Here is a 22,643-nt window from a genome sequence, read left to right as displayed (position 1 = left end):
CTTACACTGCCTGATGCCCTTACAAGTGTCACTTTGCAATGAGTAGACTATGCCACTTACCCTGGCGGAGCGCAGCATATCGTTCATCTTTTTCCTGCATTGCTGGCCTGTTCTTTTGTGGGCCCTTTTGTGACCTTACTACCAGTGGACCATTTTATCAATAGATTTTATCTCATTTTATCATGGCTATCCATTCTTCCCACATAACATGGGCAGAATCCTGCTCAGGAAATTTGCTGCTGAAACGTACTAAAAAATTTATTTTTCTCTAGTGATTGGGATAGCTTAGCTTTGAATGGTCTTATTTTCTCCTTTGATAGCTATTACCATTACAGGAGAAAATAAATGTTTGGACAATTGTACCTCCGGCTACCTCAGGAACATATCTGGCTCTTGTAAAGACCTTTCTTAATCCCAATGCCTAAAACGTTAACAGCTGTTCATATGCAAACCTAAGTACACGTATGATACACCTTGGAACTGTTTTATTCTAAAATCTTATTATTTTCATGTCTTTTGTGTGAAACATGTCTCACCAGAATTGCAGGGCTTTAATTTTACTCGGACAGGTTAAATAGCTGTGGGGACAGAGTTTCAAAGGGGAAGCTTGAAAGTCTGGGTTTTCATGCACGCTGTGAAGTTTTAACTCCCCAACTGGAAGTTAGCTTAATGACAGGCTTGGCTTCCAGTTGGTCAGGGAGCACTCTGCAGGACCAGCTAAGTCCAATTCCAGACCATTATGTGGGGTAGTAGGGGCGTGCCTGTGATTCCCAGCCCCAAGGGTTTTTGAATGGGTGGAAGAACTTGGGAGGCTGGCTGGGGGATGTGGTGGTGTGGGAGAAGAACTTCTGTTCCTCCTTACTCACAAGCATCAGTGTAAAGTATTGGCATAACTTCTCGCAAAGCTGTTCTCACCATACTTCCTCTGCTAGGTTTTCCGAGGCCTGTAAAACCCGGCTGCCTACAGTAAAACCAGTCTCATTAACATATTTAAAATGTTAACTCGCCTCTTGGGAGTGGGTTGGCTACCCACTTTGTCTTGCTGCTGTAAAATCCAGAAGCTGACAAGTTGAGCTGGCTTCCCAAGATGCTCGGAATTTTTTTTTCCAATTTAAATCCCACCTGCGCCCAATCCCACGTGCCCATGTTATAATTCTCTGAACAATTCTAAAGATGTCTAATTAAAATCAAAAATAATAAAGGACTATATTGGCTCAAATAAAAATGTTAACTTCAATTTGAGTTTTCCTTAAAAGTGGTTTTGGTACACAGTATGGTGAGAGGTTGATGTTCAAAATGTATTTAATGTTTTACAGTATAAGGCTGTCAGTACTGTAAATAAATAGTACATGTGCTTAATTTATAGTGTCTATCTATCACAAGTTTCTGAAAGTACTTATGAGCGTCTAATGTAAATACAGCGCACAATGAGACTGATATCCATCATTTGGTCCATCATAACGCACAAATCACACAAACTGCTCTGATAAATCTGAACAGCAACGAGTAGTAATAAATTCTGAAGAGTTATATCTGTGGTGTTAAATAAATATGATATCAATTAAAATTTCAGAGAAAATTATTTTGGTTTAAGTCAATGTTTGCTTTTCTATGTAATTTCATTCAGCACATCCAATTTCCTTTGATAAATTATCTTCCATTCAGAAATATTTATGCTGAGGGTCAGCTGCTGAGCTTTACCATTAAATTAATCTTCAAGATAAAATTTCTTGTGTCTACCATATACATTGAGGCTGTTGACCATTGAGCTGTTGTACTATTTTCTTCCCCCTCATTGGTTAAATATTTTTGCTTCAGTGATTTTTCTTCTCCTGCTTTGTTATTTTCTACTTCAATTATTCCACAATCATGTTCTATAAAACGTGAAAGCTTCCAGATTTTTGAAAAAAACCCAACTGATTCACTAATTACCTCAAAGAAGGAAGTCTGACATCCCTCCTTGGTCTGGCCTAAATATGATTCCAGTCCCATACTGTGTACTTGACTCTTAAATGCCATTTGTGGAAGGCTAGCAAGGCATCCAGTTGTGGCCAATCGCAACAAAGAACAATAATAAGAAAAAAATTGTATGGTCTAGCAGTAACAACCTAGCATTTTATTTGAAAAGGCAAAGTCAATCTCAGTCCAATCAACCGTGCAAAGTTCTTCTTGCTAACATGTGGGGGGCTGGCTTCCAAGCTGGGAAACCTATCCCAGACTGACATAGATATTTCCCAGAATTACATCTATCAGTCAAAATCTCATACTCTTTTATCAGAACCCCTATTATGGCCTGTTGCATGGCAGGATAGACCCGCTAAAGTTAGGAGCACGTTCTGGGAGTCCTCAGCGTTGATTCTCTACCTTTCAAAATGCATTGGCCTCAGGTCAAATAAAGAAAAGGAAGCCTTCTGCTGGTCAGCACTACCTGCACCATCAACTGATGAGTCAGCACTTTTCCACATTGAATATCATTTGGAGGAAGCTCTGAGGGAAGCACAAGCATAGAATGTATTCTGGGTAGGGTATTTCAGAATGTACCAGCAACAGTGATTTGCCAATACCAAACTGATTAAGTTGGCCAATAAGAAAGCTAATAGCAATTCACAAGGTAGATAGTGTTAAATAACTTTTCAGGGGGCAGAATTTTGTCCTTAGTGTGCGGGATTGGCGGGGGCGGTCAGGGATCCGACCGCCGCCCGTGATCAGCAACGCACCGTGATTTTACGCTGGCTAGATAATTAAGGCCCACCCAGCGTGATACGTGCTTGTTAATGAGCGAGAAGGGGAGAACCTGCATAATGTCTGCCGGGTCTAATGGCGACCCGGTGGCTGATTCAAAAGCGGCCCTGGCAGCCCCTGGAAGGCTGCCATGCAAGGACGCTGGAGTCTAGTCAATGCAATCCATTGCGGCTGGACACAGCAGGCGGGAGGGCAGGTCAGCGGGGCAGTTGGCGGATGAGTACCTCGCAGCCCTCCTGGAGGAGGTGGCAATGAGGAGAGAAACCATTGTCCCCAGAGACGGGAGGAGGAGACTCCCGCCGCCTCACCAAAAAGGCCTGGGTGGAGGTGGCATCCAGGGTCAGCAGCCATGATGTGATGAGGCGCACATGGGTCCAGTGCTGGAAGCGCTTCAACAATCTCCTGTGATCGGGAAGAACGAGTACCGCGTTGGCATGGGTCACTTTGCAGAACAGTTAAGAGCTGCCCATCCCTCTGTGGACCTCAGAGGTGTTAGAGTGTGAGTGGCAAATGTCAATGAGGCAGGATCTGGCCAAGGGGGTGAGCCCTGGCTGCTTGGATTAAGTGCCTTGCAGCTCCAGGGTCACGAATCGGCTGAGCCCTCCGAGGTGTCCTTCAGGTGGGGTTGGCCAGGTTGCAATGGCGCTGCAGGTAGAGAGTGGGCTAATCAATGCTCCTCTGCCCTTTCAGGAGAAAACATCTCATAACAATGTTGAGAGGTCACAGACTGGTGGGGGATCCCCATACCTCCTCATCCTCACACGCTACGAGCAGGAGGCCCTGGAGCTGGAGAGGGTCCGTACACCTCGGTAACGTGGCCACAGTGAGGCTGGGGTGCCAGGGGAAGGTAAGAGTGCAGTGCACTGAGCAGAGAATGTCAGCTATTGCAACAATTCCATTGTAGTCTCTGTACTGATGTAAGCCTCGAATCTGGAATCCTCATTGATAATCGAAAGACGAGGGCACCATGATGCATATCTCTGTCTCATCAGGGTGCCAGGCATGCACAGTGACAGTGTCATGAATTAAACTAATGACATGTCTTTCTTCTCTCTTTTAGGGTCACCAGCAGGCGGTTGTCACTAGGAGCCCGAAGGCCCACCCCTGACCCTTGAAGACCACCATGCTCACCACGCACCTGCATCACATCCGCTATGTCAAGCAGGCACCAGCGTAGATACCAGCACCTCGGTGGGCATAACATTGCCATGTAGTCTATTGGTGCACATTGGTAATGGCACTTCACACTCGCTTGAGGTGCAGGCGGAGGCAGAGAGTGCCCAGGGCGTCAGCAGTCGGATGGCTGCTGGGGACCAGGGCAATGCTCAGTCGATGGCTGATGATGGGCCTTTGGAGTTGTCCATGAGGCAGCAGATGTTGATGTCCAGCAGGGTGTGCAGGGGGATCTGGCAGAGATACATGAGGCAATGCGTGCCATGGTGTCCATTGTGGAGGAGTTCATGCAGAGCATAAGCACTGAGTTGACCCTCATGGCCGAGTGCAATGCCTCTTCCTGAGACAGTGGTGACTCTCATGGAGAGGCTCCTCCAGTGACTCAATCAGGGGTTACTGGGGATGCGCTCAGACCTGCAAGCCTTCACAACGGCGATGACCTCAGCTGGTCAGTGTCAGTGTGGGAGGTGGATTGGGCACCCAGTATCCCAGCTAGGTGCCCGTCCATCAATGGTGAGCAGGGAGGACCAGAGCGACCTCGTGTTGGCGCACGAGCTGCTTGCCTTCTCTGCGGGCTCCTCTCAGGGTGCTCTGGATGATGGCAGCAGCTCCTCCACCCCACTGCCAGTGACCGTGGCATCTGATGAGGCTGCGGCGACTGGGGAAGATGCCAGCCGTGGCACTGGCCACTCCCTCCCAGGCGGAGCCAGCACAGGCTCCACAGGCCAGAGGACGTCCGCCAAGGTCATCAAGGCCAACAAGACAGCAGAGTGAGCAGGCTATCTCCAGTGCCGGTGCCAGTGAGGGGGGAGCAGCTTGATGTAGCACTCGCAAACGTAAACTTAAAGCACCTTAAGCACAACACCGCTTTATCATGGGTGATATCTCGTTCCCCCACTTTTCTTAACATTTTTTCATGGTGTGATTGAAAACAGCGGTTAATGTTAATTTCAGCAATGCTTCACATTCACAAGTAATGGAGATGTTATTTTGTGCAATTGGCCTCTGTATGCTTCATTTGTTCTGTAGGTGCAGGATAGGCTATAATGTTATGATGGGCGTGTGTCTTCTGAAACCTTATTGCAAAGCATATGTTATTGACCAAGTGTATGTTGTTGACCATAGTGTATGTTGTTGACCAAGGAAATGGTCTTGTCAGGGATTGAGTATGAGCCTGCAGCCTTGGCATGTGGTGGTGGTTCTTATATGGTAGGCTAGCTGAAAGAGCATTGAATCAAAGCGTCCTGGGTGTCCCTGCCTCCCTGGAGGTTACCCAGGTCAGCGTCTATGCCCTCAGCGTTCTCCTCCCCATTCTCGTCATCGGACTCACTACTGGACTCATCATCTGTTGTCTGTGCAGCTGCATCAAGATCTTCTTCCTCCCCTGCGTCCCCCATTGCCAATGCCAGATTGTGGAGAGCACAGCATGCAACCACTATCAGTGACACATGATCTGGGGGGTATCGGAGTGCGCCCCCTGAATGGCCCAGGCATTGGAAATGCATCTTGAGAAGACCTATGGTTGTCTCTACCACCGCCCTTGTGGAGGTGTGGCTCCTGTTGGACTGCTGCTCAACCTCTGTTCTTGGGTGGCAGAGAGGCATCATGAGCCATCTTTTGAGCGGATAGCCCTCGTCACCCAGCAGCCATCCATCCAGCTGGGCTGGAACACTGAAGAGCCTCGGCATCTGGGTGTGCCTCAGGATGTAAGCATCATGGGAGCTGCCAGGGTACCTTGCACAGACTTGCAGAATCTGCATCCTGTGATCACACACCTTCCTGTTAACGAAGTCACCCAGCTCGCCTGCTGGCGCCTTGATGGCCACCTGTACGCAGTCAATCACACCCTGGGTGTGGGGGAACCCAGCATTCGTTGCGAAGCCTCTGGCTCGCTCTGCCTGGCTGGCCTTGTCTATATGGTAATGAATGAAAGTCAATGCACGCCTGAACAGAGCTTCTGTCACCAGTTTGGCGCAACTGTGGACAGCTGATTGGGAGACTACACAAAGATCTCCCACTGACCCCTGGAAAGAGCCGGAGGCATAGAAGTTCAGGACCTTCAACGCCATTGGCATGGGATGTCCACCCACACAGTCAGAGCTGATCTCAGGGCTGATCCTCTGACAGATGGAAGTCACGGTCTCCCTTGAGAGATGGAGCCTCCTTCAGCATTGTACCTCGGACATATTGAGGTAACTGCATCGCCGCCTGTAAACCCTTGCAGCAGGATAGTGGCATCTTCTGTGGTCCCTTCTGTCTTGGACTTCCTGTTGGCCCTGCGCCCCCTGTGCCTGCACCTCTCATCCCACAGGTCGCTCCCCTAGAAGCTGAATGGGGATACCTAGTCTCCTCTCCCTTCGGGCCCTCTCTTCCTCCTCAGAGGAGGTGCCTCCAGCGGAGATCACAATCCCCATTACTAGGGTAAGTGAAGGCAGTCTGATACCTGGGAGGACCTACGAGGTGTGAATCCTCCGGGGGCCTGGAAAACAATATTGAGTCTTGAACTGAAGCCTCAAAATTTTCTGAATGCAGCTCTGAAGTGAGATGAAGCTGTCCTGTTCACAGAGGCAACCAGCAGCAAGTGATATCCTAAACTCCTCACTAATCGCATTGACAAGGCCAATGACCCCTCTTATCCTGCCCGTGGATGAGGTTTTGCTAATCGTGGACTGCCCGCCTGCCCGTGTGACGGCCTAAAAATCGCACAGGCTACGTAAAGTTGGAGAAAATTGGTGTCTCAAGGGCCTTAACTGGCCACTCAACTAATAGGGGGGCACGCCTCTGTCTACATCGCATGCCTGCCTAGCAAAATATCACGAGAGTGCGTGTTGATGTTGGCATGCTTGGCCAACGTGAACGAGCTTTATTTAACACTCGAGTGGGTTGGACACGTGCCCGCCCGCCGAGCTAAAAATTCTGTCCAGAGTAAACTGGATCAGTCATTGTTTACTTCTTGTTAAAAATTATAACACCTTTGCACAGCACTGAAGACACAGTAAACCAAAATTGCAGCAGGAGCAGATATATTACTATATACACAATATGCTTCAGTGAATAAAATGTGTGCTGATTGGCCAAGCAAACTAAACAGTAAAACTACAATGTAAAACACAATGGTAGATCAGCACTTGTCTGTTGACCTAAATCTGCATTACCAGCTAATAATCATAAAGACTAGACATCTCTATGTAACTTGGAAAACAGCTAGATTGCACATGGGGTTGTGCATGCAGAATTGTCAGGGATTGGGCGAGAGTGAGCCATGTGAGATGGCACCTCAGTTTCAGAATAAATTAAAAACCTTCCATGAAGATGTCCAGATATTCATCAAACTGTTTACTTAAAACAAATCACTGTGTAATTTATTCTATTTGGTTTGATTATTGGTCACTTGTGAAAGAGAACATCAGAATATAAGGAATAGGAGCAAGAGTAGACCTTACGGCCCCTTGAGCCTGCTCCGCCTTTCAATAAGATAATGACTGATTTTCTACCTAAACTACAGTTTCCTGCCCCATCCCCAGATCCATCCAATTGATTTTGAACGTATAAGCAGCAGCAATTTTACTCTATCAGACGTGTGTATTCAGGTATTGTTATTTATTTTAAAAATTATTTCATTCTGATGGACCTCAGAAATCCCAATTTTCCCCTCCATGGCTTCCTCTTTTTATCTGCTAAAGGGTCCCCACAAAATTAAACTAAATTTCTTTTAGCACATATGTGTCATTTTAAATTGCTGGGAACAATTGAAACATTTTCTGATTTTAGTTGCCTTCCTTTTTCATTGGTTTCATGAGGGCCTCCTTAGATTCTTCATTTTCACTATTGGCATAATGCCCTGGCTCCAGTTGTCATTTTTATGGGGTGATATTTTTGTCAATTGGTGTTTCATGTTCGCAAAACTTGGGAGGCAGGATTTTTATTAGTTTGATGCCTGACACTCGAAAGGCCGAAGCTGACTATCGTATATAGTACAGAACAAAGCTTTCATTATGCTCGAAGAACCAGCCCGTTATCCCTAGAATGCGAGCATGAAACTGCATCCATAAATAGCAGCGCAAATCTCTGCACTTTGAGTGCAAACTGTGTCTGCAAGGTGCTGGCAATCACATAACATCAAAGAGGCAAGTTTGAATTGGACCTAAACTAATATGCTTATTTTGACTTTCCTTCAGGGAATGTTGCTGGACTCAGCTAAGTTGCTCAGGGATAAAGAATACTAGGTGAAGAAAAAGAAGCTGGAATACTTCCCTTCCAGTAGCATATAAACCCAATTCATAAAGGAATCAAAGTTGGATTCTATTATGAGTTCTGCAAGCCTTACTGTCCACTGCCCCAGAAAAATCAAGAAAAATAAAATGATTGTTATATAGTAAAAAAATATTCTTTTGACACCAGTTAGCAAAAATATGAGAAATTCCATGTAAAATATTTTTAAAAGCTAAATTAGTGCTAGAATTTTAGGTTTGGCATAAATACCTTGGGTTCAGTGTCATCAATCACTTCTTTAAGAAGTCTGAGCATCTTAGTTTTTGTGGTAGTTGACTCACACTGCCCTTTGTCTATAAAGTAGAATCCTCTTGCAACATGAATATTTGTGCCTTTCACATTTGTATCCTTTGAATTTTTATGACAGTGGACTGAACTAGATGAGGCAAAGTTTAGTTTGAGCACTCAAGTTGCTTTGATCTGAAGTATAGCAAAACGTACAATAAACTAAGTGAATTGAATCACAGAGATGAAAACAAAAAACTGCGGATGCTGGAAATCCAAAACAAAAACAGAAATACCTGGAAAAACTCAGCAGCTTCACCACCTTCAACACCTCTTTGTTCTTTTGTCTGTGACATCTTTTGATTATCTGCTCCTATCACTGCTTATTTGTCCCTACAACCACCCCCACTTCTCTCTCCCCACCTTAAACCAGCTTATATTTCACCCCTCTCCTATTTTTACTTAGTTCTGTTGAAGGGTCATGAGGACTCGAATCGTCAACTTTGTTCTTCTCCGCCGATGCTGCCAGACCTGCTGAGTTTTTCCAGGTATTTCTGTTTTTGTTTTGAATTGAATCACATCTGTTCCATCAGCACAACCTATATTCACATAATGGTACAAAAAAAAAATACTGATGCCAATCCGACTATGATCCATAACTTAAACAGAACCGTCGCTCTGCACCTTGGACAAAACCACTGCTGTTGCAGTCCTCTGTCTTTCAAATGGCCTGCACAACATCTCATTTCCAAAAGTTCAATTGACTTTTTGGTGTCTATAATACAATCTGCATCAATTTATGAGGCTGCTCCTTGGTTTAGAAATGATTGGGATCTAAGTGATTAGGTTCAGATGGGAATTCAAAGTCAGTCAAGATCGTTTGGGAAGTTACAGGGTTGAGACCAGACTGGTTGATATACTTGCATTTCTTGTAAGAAGCTGCAAGCTGGATCAAGAACTGGCAAGTTGCTGCTTCAAACCTTCTTCATGAATACCAAAGATTTCAAACCAGAATTTCTGATAGCTCAATAAAAAATTCAGAGTGTTCGTACCTAATACAGCAAATTTCCATCTTTGGTAAGAATATTAAGAGACAATCAGTAGATAATAATACTTGTTAGACTGTAAGTCTTGTTAAGATTTACATCTTTGAAAGCAATGACTCTGCCATAGTCCAGGGTTAAAATTCAGGTTTACCTTATTAGGAAAGTAGCAATATTTTTACAATACAGGACTCTGTTACATTTTTACATTTTTAGTACACAGCAAATATAAAATTAATTTAGGAAGTAATAAATGTTGTTTTTAGCCAGCTTTAAAATTGACAAAAGCTTCACAATTGAAATATATGTTGGATTAGCATTCTAGTTATTATTAGATAATAGCAAAATTGTTGAACACAATGTTGAATTAGGAACAAAATTTGTTAGCTTTCTCAAAGAAATGCATATTTTATGATTTTTGGAAGCCGATGATGTCCCCAATAAATGTCTTTTTTCACTAAATCATTACAAAATCATTAATACATTGTTCATTACTTCAATTTGAAAATGTGGTGATCGGGCATAAGTGTAGACTGCTTTTAAGTACTGCCAACGTAGTTCAAATGTCTGTTTTTATATCTATTTCTGGGCCCTGCACACAGTTTTTAATCAATGTATTATACATCAAATTGATAATCTTAACTTCTAATTATTCAAATACATTAAATATTCATAGATAACAGTCCAGGTTTTTACATTTTCTTGACTTTCTTCTCCATTAATTATTATGCCTGGAAGCTTTTCAGAGGAGAAGCAGCCATCAGCTTGACTGAACTTGACAAGCTGGCACGGCCCAATTACACTGCTGCTCCAAAGAGCTTTGATGTAGTGGAAACGAAAGGAGATAGGGGCAAATTGTACAGCACATTATGTTAATGACTTGATTTAATACAAGCACTAAACTTTATGTAGACTGTTAAGGAAGATGCTAACACTAATTACGCCACTTTGGTGAGGAAAGGAGGGGACAAGCATTTCATTCTGACAAAGTGCAGCTCATAAATGTTGTAAATGAAATGAAGTAATCTGTGTTTAATTATACATCACAGGCAGCAAAAAGAGACAGGATCTATAGTGAAGCATGGTCTAGAAAACCTGTTGGATTTATTTTTTGATCAAAACATCTAAGAAATAGCTCTGAAGTGTGATATGCTGGTGGTATAATACTATAATTGGCAAGCCACTTTAATTACAACACTTAACACGGAAACATACTTGCATTTAGAATACAATTCAGTATGCATTGAAAATTGCCATGTAATTGCAGATCTGCGGAGTTACTGTGTAATTAGAAGATCTGCTGGGTTCTACACCTTAAGCATTCCTGGAAATGTATATTTTTCCATTATCTTGCAGTCAACAGGAGAACATGGATTTTAATCCTATAATTACACTTACTATCTGACAGTATTTCAACTTTCAGTCTCCCATCCTCTTGAGTTAACAAACCAGTCCACCAAAAGTAGTTTTTTTTTTATTATAATACTACATTTATAATACTACACTTCAGCTCTACATATATTAAATTCGATGAGTGAATTCAAAATTCAAAATAAATAAGGGTTACCATTCCTAAAGTACAAATCACAGGTATGTAACTATTTTGTTATGGAGAGATTAAGACTTTAAAATTGTAGGCACATGTCCAGCTCCTATTCAAAACGATACACAATACAGGTATAGTAACATATCACAGGCTTTTACTTTGCTATGAAGTCAGTAATTCCTCACTTTAAAATGTCATAAATTTAGATATTTTAGTGCACTGAACATGTAATTAAATATCCTATGGATTCTTCTAGTTAAAAAGGCATCTGTGCCACTATTTGAAATTGGTGGTGACATTTTTATACCCCTCTGGAGACAGAGAAGTAGAGTGACAGCCAATCACCCATGGGCAATTGCTTAATGTAGCTGGTCACATAATGAGATGTTATACGTACTTTGCTTAAGGACAGGATGGGGATTGAAAGCCAATCAGAAATGGTTATTAACTAATGTAGCTGGTTATATTACCTAATGCTAAAAATGCAGGACATGCAAGAGGATGGAACATCATTGAAAAGGAATGGTTCAAATGACCTTCTGCACTTAGCCTTGATAAATGAATCAATCAGCTGTTTTCAATAAAGACAACAAGCTTAGGTAGAGATATGTTCTGTAACTGATAGTTCAATAAGCCATTAATGTACACAGAGAGCATTAGAGGTCATTTTTTGCAAGACCTTTTCAATGATACTTCTACAATTCAGCTATGAAATGTAGCACTTCCCGCAATAAAATGTTCCTCTTAGCTTCAGCTAGTACAGAGCATCATTAACTGTCAAACACAGGACTGTAGAGAGAACCATACACATAATCAATTCAACTTCCAGTCTAAGAAAATTTAGTAGGAAGTTGCTCACTTCACAAAATAAAAATAAATTTGAGTTTCTAATCTTAATTTTCTTTGAGAAGTGTAACCACTAACTTTGTTGAAACTCCAAAATAAGTCTGCACATCTTTGTTGCGGCAAACCCAGTTTACACAAGCAACAACAGAATTTGAACTAAAAAAAGATTTTGTAGTGTTGATAGCCATAACTGGCAACTGGCAGCCATCAATCATTCTGTTACTATTAATCCAGCCTCTTGATTTAACATTCAGATTAATTAAGTCCAGAAATGCTACCACAAAGCTAAGCGTATGAAGTGTTCTGAGATTGTAAAATAAGTGTACGACAAGGTAGAGCTCTCCTTGTATTTTGAAAGTAAACACTGATTGTAAAATAAAGGAGAATGCCAACAATGGGTGTACAGCCATTTCAAATAAGAAGTTATTTCTTTTGTGCCTTTCAGTTGAAACAGCTTTTCTGATTTTATTTGCCTTGTATCTTGATGTCATTATTTTTCCTTCCACTTGTCATTTTGTGTCATTCCACTTTTATTCTTTCTCCACTCACTGGGCAGAATTTTATGTCCCGCGGGTGGGCGCGTGCCTGACCCGATTGGGTGTAAAATCGTGTGAGGTGACGTCGGGCGAGCGTCCCAACGTCATCGCACACTTGCACGATATTTCGCTCGGTGCACATGCAAAAGTTGGAAGCGCAACCGCCAACAATTAAGCGAGCAATTCAGCCCATTGACAGCGCAATTGTTCGTGGCCCATCCAACTTTGTGGTTGGTGGACGAACAAATTGGCCAGGCGGCCTTTACATTTTTCATCAAACCTCATCCAAGGGCGGGATGAAATCTCTGTTATGAAATAAAACTAAAATAAATGTCTGTTGACAGCATTTTTATGAGGTATATTTTCGCCTTTATGAGGTGCTTGATTGTGATGCATGGACATTTTGTTGCAGCTTTTTAAACCTTTATTTCATCATGTGAAGGTCTGCAGCTCCCTGAGGCAGCTGTCTGCCTTCAGGGAGCTCTCTCGCAGTGCTCACCTGCACCAGCAGTGATGTCATCGTCTGCCCTCTTCTCACCTCCACCCCAGCAGCGCTGAGCTTTTCAGCGCGCATTAACTGGCGTGAAATCATGGTCGAGTGCCAATCACAGTCAGCGGTCCGTTTCCTGGCCGCTGCCAGGCCACCGATTGCACGTACCCGCCAAAAATAAAATTCAGACCATTGTTTTACTTGACCAGCAATAAAGACTTAAACATGTTTCCCCCGTCAGGGTTGGTGATGTGTGGGAGTGGGCTGGCGGGTTCCTGATTGGCGCCCCTGGTTGGGGGTGTGCCGCCATTTTACGTGGGCGGGCCAATTAAGGCCCGCCCAGTGTGACATCTGCTGGGAAGTGCTATGCACTCCCTGTGCGGGTGGGGGGATTCCCTGAGCCGGGAGTGCACTCTTTTGCGCACGCGCTTGAAAGAGCGCACAGATCTCCCTGAGGCAAAATGCTGCTTGAGGGAGATCGGCTCAGGTTTGAAACATTAAATAAAGATGAGAAAAAAATTTTGCTGCCATGTCCCCTCATGTGACATAGAAACAAAGAAAATAGGACCAGAAGTAGGCCATTCGGCCCTTTGCGCCTGCTCCGCCATTCATTATGATCATGGCTGATCATCCAAATCAATAGCCTGCTCCCACTTTCTTCCCATATCCTTTGATCCCTTTCGCCCCAAGAGCTATATCTAATTCCTTCTTGAAAACATACAATGTTTTGACCTCAACTACTTTCTGTGGTAGTGAATTCCACAGGCTCACCACTGTCTGGGTGAAGAAATTTCTCCTCATCTCAGTCCTAAATGGTCCACCCCGTATCCTCAGTCTATGACCCCTGGTTCTGGACTTCCCCACTATTGGGAACATCCTTCCTGCATTTATCCTGTCTAGTCCTGTTAGAATTTTATAGGTTTCTATGAGATCCCCCCTCATTCTTCTGAACTCCAGCGAATGTAATCCTAATCGACTCAAGCTCTCCTCATATGTCAGTCCCGCCATCCCAGGAATCAGTCGGGTAAACCTTCGTTGCACTCCTTCTATAGCAAGAACATCCTTCCTCATGTAAGGAGCCCAAAACTGCACACAATATTCCAGGTGTAGTCTCACCAAGGCCCTGTATAATTGCAGCAAGACATCCCTGCTCCTGTACTCGAGTCCTCTCGCTATGAAGGCCAACATACCATTTGCTGCCTTTACTGCCTGCTGCACCTGCATGCTTACCTTAGCGACTGGTGTACGAGGACACCAGGTCTCGTTGCTCATTTCTCTCTTAATTTATAGCCATTCAGATAATAATCTGCCTTCCTGTTTTTGCTACCAAATTGGATAACCTCACATTTGTCCAGATTATACTGCATCTGCCATGCATTTGCCCACTCACTCAGCTTGTCCGAATCACACTGAAGCATCTCTGCATCCTCCTCACAGCTCACCCTCCCACACAACTTTGTGTCATCTGCAAATTTGGAGATATTACATTTAGTTCCCTCATCTAAATCATTAATATATATTGTGAATAGCTGGGGTCCCAGCACCGATCCCTGTGGTACCCCACTAGTCACTGCCTGCCATTCGGAAAAAGACCCGTTTATTCCTACTCTTTGTTTCCTGTCTGCCAACCAGTTTTCTATCCATCTCAATACACTCTCCCCAATCCCATGCACTTTAATTTTAAACGCTAATCTCTTATGTGGGACTTTGTCAAAAGCCTTCTGAAAGTCCAAATAAACCACATCCACTGGCTCCCTCTCATCAACTCTACTAGTTACATTCTCAAAAAATTCCAGGAGATTTGTCAAGCATGATTTCCCTTTCATAAATCCATGCTGGCTCTGTCTGATTCTGCCACTGTTTTCCACGTACTCAGTTACTAAATCTTTTATCATGGACTCTAGAGTTGGGACATGTCCATAACGTTTATTTTTAAATATTCTGAAATTTTTAAATCTCTCATGAAACATCATCCCGCCCGTGCATGAGGTTCATGTCTTTTCACAAGCCTGCCAGGGCTCCCGGACTGCCCGCCAACCTTAAGGTTGGATGGGCAGGACCATTAATGATTTCAATTACTTTTTTAATGGCCTTACTAGGCCTTTGACAGGTTGGTGGGCGCCCGCCGGCCTGAGAATGTAAATGACGCGGGGTGATGTTGGGACGCCCGCCCAATGTCACCCACGTCATTTTATGCATCGGCAAGAGGGTCCTGCGTCCTGCCCCCCACTCGTTGACCAGAAGATGCAGCCCTTGGTGTCAAATGATCAGTACCATACTTCTCTCCAAAACATTGCATTAAAATTGCTTTCTATAGCTCCTAGAATCAAATTTCAAACCTTAAAAGAATCACAGAATCTTTACAGTGCAGGAGGCCATTCGGCCCATCGAGTCTGCACTGGCTCTCTGAAAGAGCATTCCACCAAGACCCACTCCCCTGCCTTATCCCCATAAGAAATGGACAAACCTGCTTGATATGTGTTGACAGCCGGCCTGGGACAATACAGTCATCACTGTCTGTTATTGATTCCTCAGCGTCATCGTCAACTAAGAAAAAGATAAGTTCACTGCTAATAACAATGGATTGATGGTCTTTCAGATGTTTATAGTAGGAACAGATGGCTACACAATACTATGATAAAAATAGGATCAACCAGTCAAATAACTTCATAAAAAGTTACGACTAACTAAATGACCGTTGTTTTATGACTATATTCAAAGAATATGCAAAATACATGGATGGTAGTTAAGTATCTCAGTAAATCACAGTAGATTTACAAACCATTTTTAGATTTTGCATGAAAGCAAAATATTGCAGATGCTGGAAATCTGAAACAAAAAACTCAGCAGGTCTGACAGCATCTGTGGAGAGAAAACAGAGTTAATGTTTCGAGTCCATGTGACTCTTCAGAACGAAAGAGAAGTAAACATGTGGTGAAATATATACTGTTTAAGGGGGTTGAGACAGGTGAAGCTGGATAGAAGGCCAGTGATAGGTGGAGGCTAAGGAGAGATTACAAAAGATGTCATAAACAAAATGTCGAAGGGGCGTTGATGGTGGTGATACTGGCTAAAGGAGGTGCTAATGGTGGCATTAAGAGTCGAAAGCAGGATAAGCAAGTGACAGATAGCCCTAGTGGGGGTGGGGTAAGGGGAGGGTATGGTGTGGGAGAAAAGATCGAAATATGCTAAAAGGTGGGGATAAAGCAATGAATGGAAATAAATTTTAAAAATAATAAGAGATAGGTGGGGAAAATATATATATTAAAATTAAAAAATAAATATTTGAAAAAGGGGGATCAAAAAGGGGTGAGGCTGGAGGACAGAGTTCATGATCTGAAGTTGTTGAACTCAATGTTAAGTCCGGAAGGCTGTAAAGTGCCTAATGAGAAGGCGAGATGTTGAGCTTCACTGGAACATTGCATCAGGCCAAGGGTGGACATATGGGCATGACAGCAGGGCGGTGTGTTGACATGGTAAGCGACAGGAAGGTCTGGGTCATGGTTGGGGACAGACCGAAGGTGTTCCGCAAAGCAGTCACCCAGTCTGCATTTGGTCTCTTCAATGTAGAGGAAAACACACTGGGAGCAGCGAATGCAGTAGACCAAATTGAGGGAAGTGCAAGTGAAATGCTGCTTCACTTGAAAGGAGTGTTTTGGCCCTTGGATGGTGAGGAGAGGGGAAGTAAAGGGGCAGGTGTTGCACCTTCTGCGATTGCATGGGAAGGTGCCATGGGAGGAGGTTGAGGTATTGGGGGTGATGGAGGAGTGGACCAGGGTCTCTCGGAGGGAACGGTCCCTACGAAATGCTGATGAGGGGGTGAAGGGAAGATGTGTTTGGTGGTGGCATCATGCTAGAGTTGGCGGAAATAGCAAAGGATGATTTTTTGAATGCGGAGGCTGATGGGGTGAAAAGTGAGGACAAGGGAGACCCTATCATGGTTCTGGGAGGGAGAGGAAGGTGTGAGGACAGAGGCATGGGAGATGGGTCAGACACGGTTGAGGGCCCTGTCAACCACTGTGAGTGGGAAGCCTTGATTAAGGAAGAAGGAAGACGTGTCAGAAGCACTGTTTTGTAAAGTGGCATCATCGAAACAGATGCGACGGAGGCAAAGGAACTGAGAGAATGGGATGGAGTCCTTACAGGAACCAGGGTGTGAGGAGCTGTAGTCAAGGTAGCTGTGGGAGTCGGTGGGCTTGGAATGAATATTGGTGGACAGTCTATCACCAGAAATTGAGACAGAGAGGTCAAGAAAGGGAAAGGAAGTGTCAGTGATGGACCATGTGAAAGTGATGGAGGGGTGGAAATTGGAAGCAAAATTAATAAATTTTTCCAGGTCCAGAAGAGAGCATGAAGCGGCACAGAAACAGTCATCAATGTACCGGAGAAACAGTTGTGGGAGGGGGCCGGAGTAGGACTGGAACAAGGAATGTTCCACATACCCCATAAAGGGACAGGCATAACTGGGACCCATGCGAGTGCCCATAGCTACACTTTTATTTGGAGGAAGTGGGACGAGTTTAAGGAGAAATTGTTCAGTGAGAGAACAAGTTCAGCCAGACGGAGGAGAGTAGTGGTAGATGGGAATTGTTCGGGCCTCTGTTCAAGGAAGAAGCGGGGAGCCCTCAGACCATCCTGGTGGGGGATGGAGGTGGAGAGGGATTGGACGTCCATGGTGAAGAGGAGGCGGTTGGGGCCGGAGAACTGGAAATTGTGCTTTGGAAGTCGGTGGGCTTGCAATGAACGTTGGTGGACAATATTCATTACAAGCCCACCGACTCCCACAGCAGTCCACCAATATTCACAACAATTTCCAGTTCTCCGGCCCCAACCGCTTCCTCTTCACCATGGATATCCAATCCCTCTTCACCTCCATCCCCCACCAGAATGGTCTGAGGGCTCCCCGCTTCTTCCTTGAACAGCAACCCGAACAATCCTCATCCACCACCACTCTCCTCCGTCTGGCTGAACCTGTTCTCTCACTGAACAATTTCTCCTTAAACGCGTCTCACTTCCTCCAAATAAAAGGTGTGGCTATGGGTACCCGCATGGGTCCCAGTTATGCCTGTCTCTTTATGGGGTATGTGGAACATTCCTTGTTCCAGTTCTACTCAGGCCCCCTCCCACAACTCTTTCTCCGGTACATCGATGACTGTTTTGGTGCCGCTTCATGCTGCTCTTGTCTGGACCTGGAAAAATTTATTAATTTTGCTTCCAATTTCCACTCCTCCATCACTTTCACATGATCCATCACTGACACTTCCCTTCCCTTTTTTGACCTCTCTGTCTCAATTTCGGGTGATAGACTGTCCACCAATATTCATTACAAGCTCACTGACTCCCACAGCTACCTCGACTACAACTCCTCGCACCCTGCTTCCTGTAAGGACTCCATCCCATTTTCTCAGTTCCTTTGCCTCCGTCACATCTGCTTCGATGATCCCACTTTCCAAAACAGTGCTTCTGACACGTCTTCCTTCTTCCTTAACCAAGGTTTCCCACTCACGGTGGTTGACAGGGCCCTCAGCCATGTCCGACCTATCCCATGTGCCTCTGCCCTCACACCTTCCTCTCCCTCCCACTCCCATGAAAGGGTCCCCCTTGTCTTCACTTTTCACCCCACCAGCCTCCGCATTCAAAGGATCATCCTCCGCCATTTCTGTCAACTCCAGCATGATGCCACCACCAAACATATCTTCCCTTCACCCCCCATTCCGTAGGGACCGTTCCCTCCAGGACACCCTGGTCCACGTCTCCATCACCCGCAACACCTCAGCCTCCTCCCACGGCATCTTCCCATGCAATCGCAGAAAGTGCAACACCTGCCCCTTTACTTCCCCCCCTCCTCACCGTCCAAGAGCCCAAACACTCTTTTCAAGTGAAGCAGCACTTCACTTGCACTTCCCTCAATTTGGTCTACTGCATTCTCTGCTCCCAATGCAGTCTCCTCTACATTGGAGAGTGGATGACCGCTTTGCGGAACACCTTTGGTCTGTCCGCAACCATGACCCAGACCTTCCTGTCGCTTGCCATTTCAACACACCACCCTGCTCTCATGCCCACATGTCCGCCCTTGGCCTGCTGCAATGTTCCAGTAAAGCTCAACGCAAACTGGAGGAACAGCACCTCACCTTCCCATTAGGCACTTTACAGCCTTCCGGACTTAACATTGAGATCAACAATTTCAGATCATGAACTCTCTCCTCCATCCTCACCCCTTTTTGATCCCCTTTTTTCAAGTATTTATTTTTTATATATATATTTTCCCCATCTATTTCTATTATTATTTTGTAAATTTATTTCCATTCATTGCTTTATCCCCACCTTTTAGCCTATTTCGATCTTTTCTCCCACACCGTCCCCTCCCCCCATCCCACCCCACCCCCACTAGGGCCATCTGTCACTTGTTCATCCTGCTTTCTTCTCTTAACGTCATCATTAGCACCTCCTTTAGCCAGTATCACCGCCATCAACACCCCTTCGACCTTTTGTTTATGACATCTTTTGCAATCTCACCTTTGCCTCCAACTATCGCTGGCCTTCTATCCAGCTTTAGCTTTCCTTAAACAGTATATATTTCACCACATTTTTATTTCTCTTTAGTTCTGAAGAAGTCATATGGACTCAAAACGTTAACTCTGTCTTTCTCTCCACAGATGCTGTCAAACCTGCTGTGTTTTCCCAGCACTTTTTGTTTTTGTTTTAGGTTTTGCATACCTGCCCAAAAAATGTCTCAAAAGTTAAGAGCTGTATTAGATACCAGCTTTCATTGCAACTTATGATAAAATTGATTGTATAGGGACAAAAAACACAATTATTCATATAAATATATATGAAACATACACTAAAACACAGTCATAGTAAGCTATCACTTTAACTTGCTTTTGAGAGCAGAGAAGTTAACTATGAAACAATGAAATTGCTATATAATTTAGAAAAGAAATATGGTACTCTCTGTAACAATGCCCACTCAGGAGAGCACAAGTAATGCTGCATATCACTGGGGCAATAGATTTTTAATTCAACGGTTCTGAAGAAAATCACTTTGGTTCTAATTGTGCTTTTTAACATCCAACTTCAGTCCCTGTCATGGCCTCTCCATTAAAAAAGTTAATGGGTCATAAGCTTGGCAGAATGAATAGCCAAGTGCTTTACATTAGCAAATGTCATTCCCATATCAGAATTTTTTTTATTATTAATCGTTCACAAGATGTGGGCAATACAACCAGCATTCATTGCCCATCCTTAGTTACCCGAAATTTAATGCCACTGAGTGGCTTGACAGGCTACTTCGGAGGCCAGTTAGCAGTCAATCAGATTGGTTTAGGACTATAGAGTTACTTTTAGGCCAGAATGGGTAAAAATAGCAGGTTTCCCTTTTTTGAAGGATCAAGGAGGGTATAATACCACAAGAAAGCAGTAATTATTTGCTCAAAAATGCTCTAGTGTAACGCTTAGTTATTACGTTTTCAAGGCTTTTTTGTCGTCAGGCAAGCATGTTTTATTTGTTTATCTTGGGCAGGATTTATCCCATGTTGAGTGGGCTCGCTGGGGACAGGCAGGGGCGATCGGGGCTGGACCGCGATTTCACGCTGGTGGGCCAATTAAGGCCCGTCCAGTGTGAAATGTGAGTGGCAGCGCTTAGCGCTGCCTGTGTGGTGGGTGGTGGGGAGGCAGGGGGTGGAGGAGGGCAAGCGGAGCGAGCGGGGACTTCACGCATGCGCGTGAGTGAGTGCTTGAAAATCTCCCTGAGGTACAGAGCTGCCTCAGGGAGATGAAGCATTTTTAACAAAGAAAAATTATTTGAAAAATGTAATTAAACATGTCCCCTCATGTGACTCTGTCATATGAGGAAGGACATGTTATTAATTAAATTTAAAAACTTTTATTTTATTTTTATTTGCTTTTGGAAACCTCATCCCGCCTGCGGATGAGATTTCCAAAGAAATGCAAAGGCCACTTGGCCTTTTCGCCTGCCTGCCAACCGTAAGGTTGGATGGGGGACGAAAAGTTTAAGTTAACTGGTCCTTTAATGGCCTTAACAGGCCTTTTAATTATCGGCGGGGGTACTGCTGACTCCAGCACAATCGGCCGATGTCAATGCTCGTCATTTAACGCTCGAGCGGGTTGGGCGCACACCTGCCCGCTGAGCTAATAATTTTGCCCCTTATATCAAAGTTTGTTTTGGGGAAAGAATTTTTATTTTCCTTGTTTACCCATGTACAGATTAAGCTCATTTTTCATCCTTTCCCCTCAGAAATCTCCTTTTTTTGCAGTGGTTGAACTGGAAATATGAGAAAAACCTTGGCTTACACCTTTTCCTATCACAATTTGTCTGATGCCAATTTTAAAAAAATATTATGAAGATTTTACTAGCTTCGGTTTATTATTCCTCACAAATTTAATGCAGCTCTAATCACGTAGTATCGCCTTGATATAAGTCAATAACAAAGAATATTCACCAGATAAGAAATGATGGGGCAAAATGGAGTCTTCACCCTGATGAACCAGCTCCTTCCAGAGATCATGTGGTTGCTCTCTTATCATGCACTCTTTTTCATCAGTTTAATCATCCGGGAGAAAGTTCCGCACAAGTGCTCCAAGATCCCCAAAGCAAAAATTGTAAATCTCCAGATTATCTGTCTATCTGCACTATTGAACCTTGGCCTGATTATAATCAGATATCTTTCTTCCCAACCCAACAGCACAGAATCATTGTGCCCCTTGAAATATTTGAGCATCTCGTCCTGTATTTATTTTGTCAAAAACTTCAAACCTGACAAGTTGCAAGCTTTTCATTTCTAGTTTTCCAGCTCTTTTATGAACGAGTTAAACAACTCACCACCAACTACATTTGTTAGGAGTCTGCTCCCCAAATCCACCACTCTGGAGGAAAATCAATTTATTACTAATCTGTGCATTGCTTGTGGATTGATGATTTAAAACCCATGCCTTCTAGCTGGTGCTAGCAGCCCAAACTCTCATAACTTATAACAAACGTAACCAATCCACTGATCCCAAAGTCTTGGGAGTATATATGCTACAAAGCAATTCCTTTATATCTGCTCCATTACAATGCATAAACCCGAGACAATCTTATGGAATCTTGTAAATAAGATTAATAAATTAAGGTACTAACCTTGGCCAGGTTCTGTTTCATCTAATTTTTCAGTTACTCCTGAAATAGCTGAAGTCAGCTCTGCTGAAAATGCTGAGCTCTCCTCTTCACTTTCTGAAGCCTGTCCAATTTCCAACCCTGTGTCTGTGACAACCTATGTATTTAAAACATGGTATTTAATACAGTTTTTTAAGAAGAAAATGATTTTAACACTACCAAATGAGTACAGTACTTAGAAAAAGGAAGACAAAACTGGATTCTAATTTGAAATGTAACATAGAACAAGATAATTATTCAGTTGATGCAATACAACAGCATTTTCTAACTGTTATGATGTGGCAGGTGACATGTGCCAGACAGACCAAATCCAGAAGGGGAACGTTGGTTTCACAACGGTTTTACAATTTGTATTTATTACAAGAAGATTTGTGCACTGGATTCAGAAGTAATGAGTCCACTAACATCTTTAGAGATTTAAAAAATTTTATTAGAACATTTATTAACAAAAGAAAATATTTCAAGCACACACATAAGATTACAGTAACTTCATACCATAACAAATACCAAAATTCCTAATTAATCTGACTCCCAACTACATACCCTCTTTAAAGCAACAGTCCAAAACAGATTTTAAATTTAAATAGGCAATGCA

General features: G+C 43.6%; 1 protein-coding gene across 6 annotated transcripts in view; it reads right to left on the bottom strand.

Moving 5' to 3' along the window:
* The window catches only part of rpgrip1l (RPGRIP1 like), a 300,654-nt gene that overhangs the window by 84,172 nt on the left and 193,839 nt on the right, over window positions 1-22,643 (bottom strand). For all 6 annotated transcript variants that reach the window (XM_078544267.1, XM_078544272.1, XM_078544269.1 and 3 more), the window contains 2 exons: window positions 22,013-22,145; window positions 15,341-15,420 (listed from right to left, as the gene is read on the bottom strand). In XM_078544267.1, the coding sequence (XP_078400393.1) occupies window positions 15,341-15,420; window positions 22,013-22,145 (213 nt within the window). The remainder of the gene's footprint in view (window positions 1-15,340; window positions 15,421-22,012; window positions 22,146-22,643) is intronic.

The sequence above is a fragment of the Cetorhinus maximus genome, chromosome 6 (assembly GCF_964194155.1).
Source record: "Cetorhinus maximus chromosome 6, sCetMax3.hap1.1, whole genome shotgun sequence".
Taxonomy (NCBI): domain Eukaryota; kingdom Metazoa; phylum Chordata; class Chondrichthyes; order Lamniformes; family Cetorhinidae; genus Cetorhinus; species Cetorhinus maximus.
The sequence above is the reverse complement of the archived record's forward strand: the minus strand, read 5'-3'. Positions and strand labels throughout refer to the sequence as shown.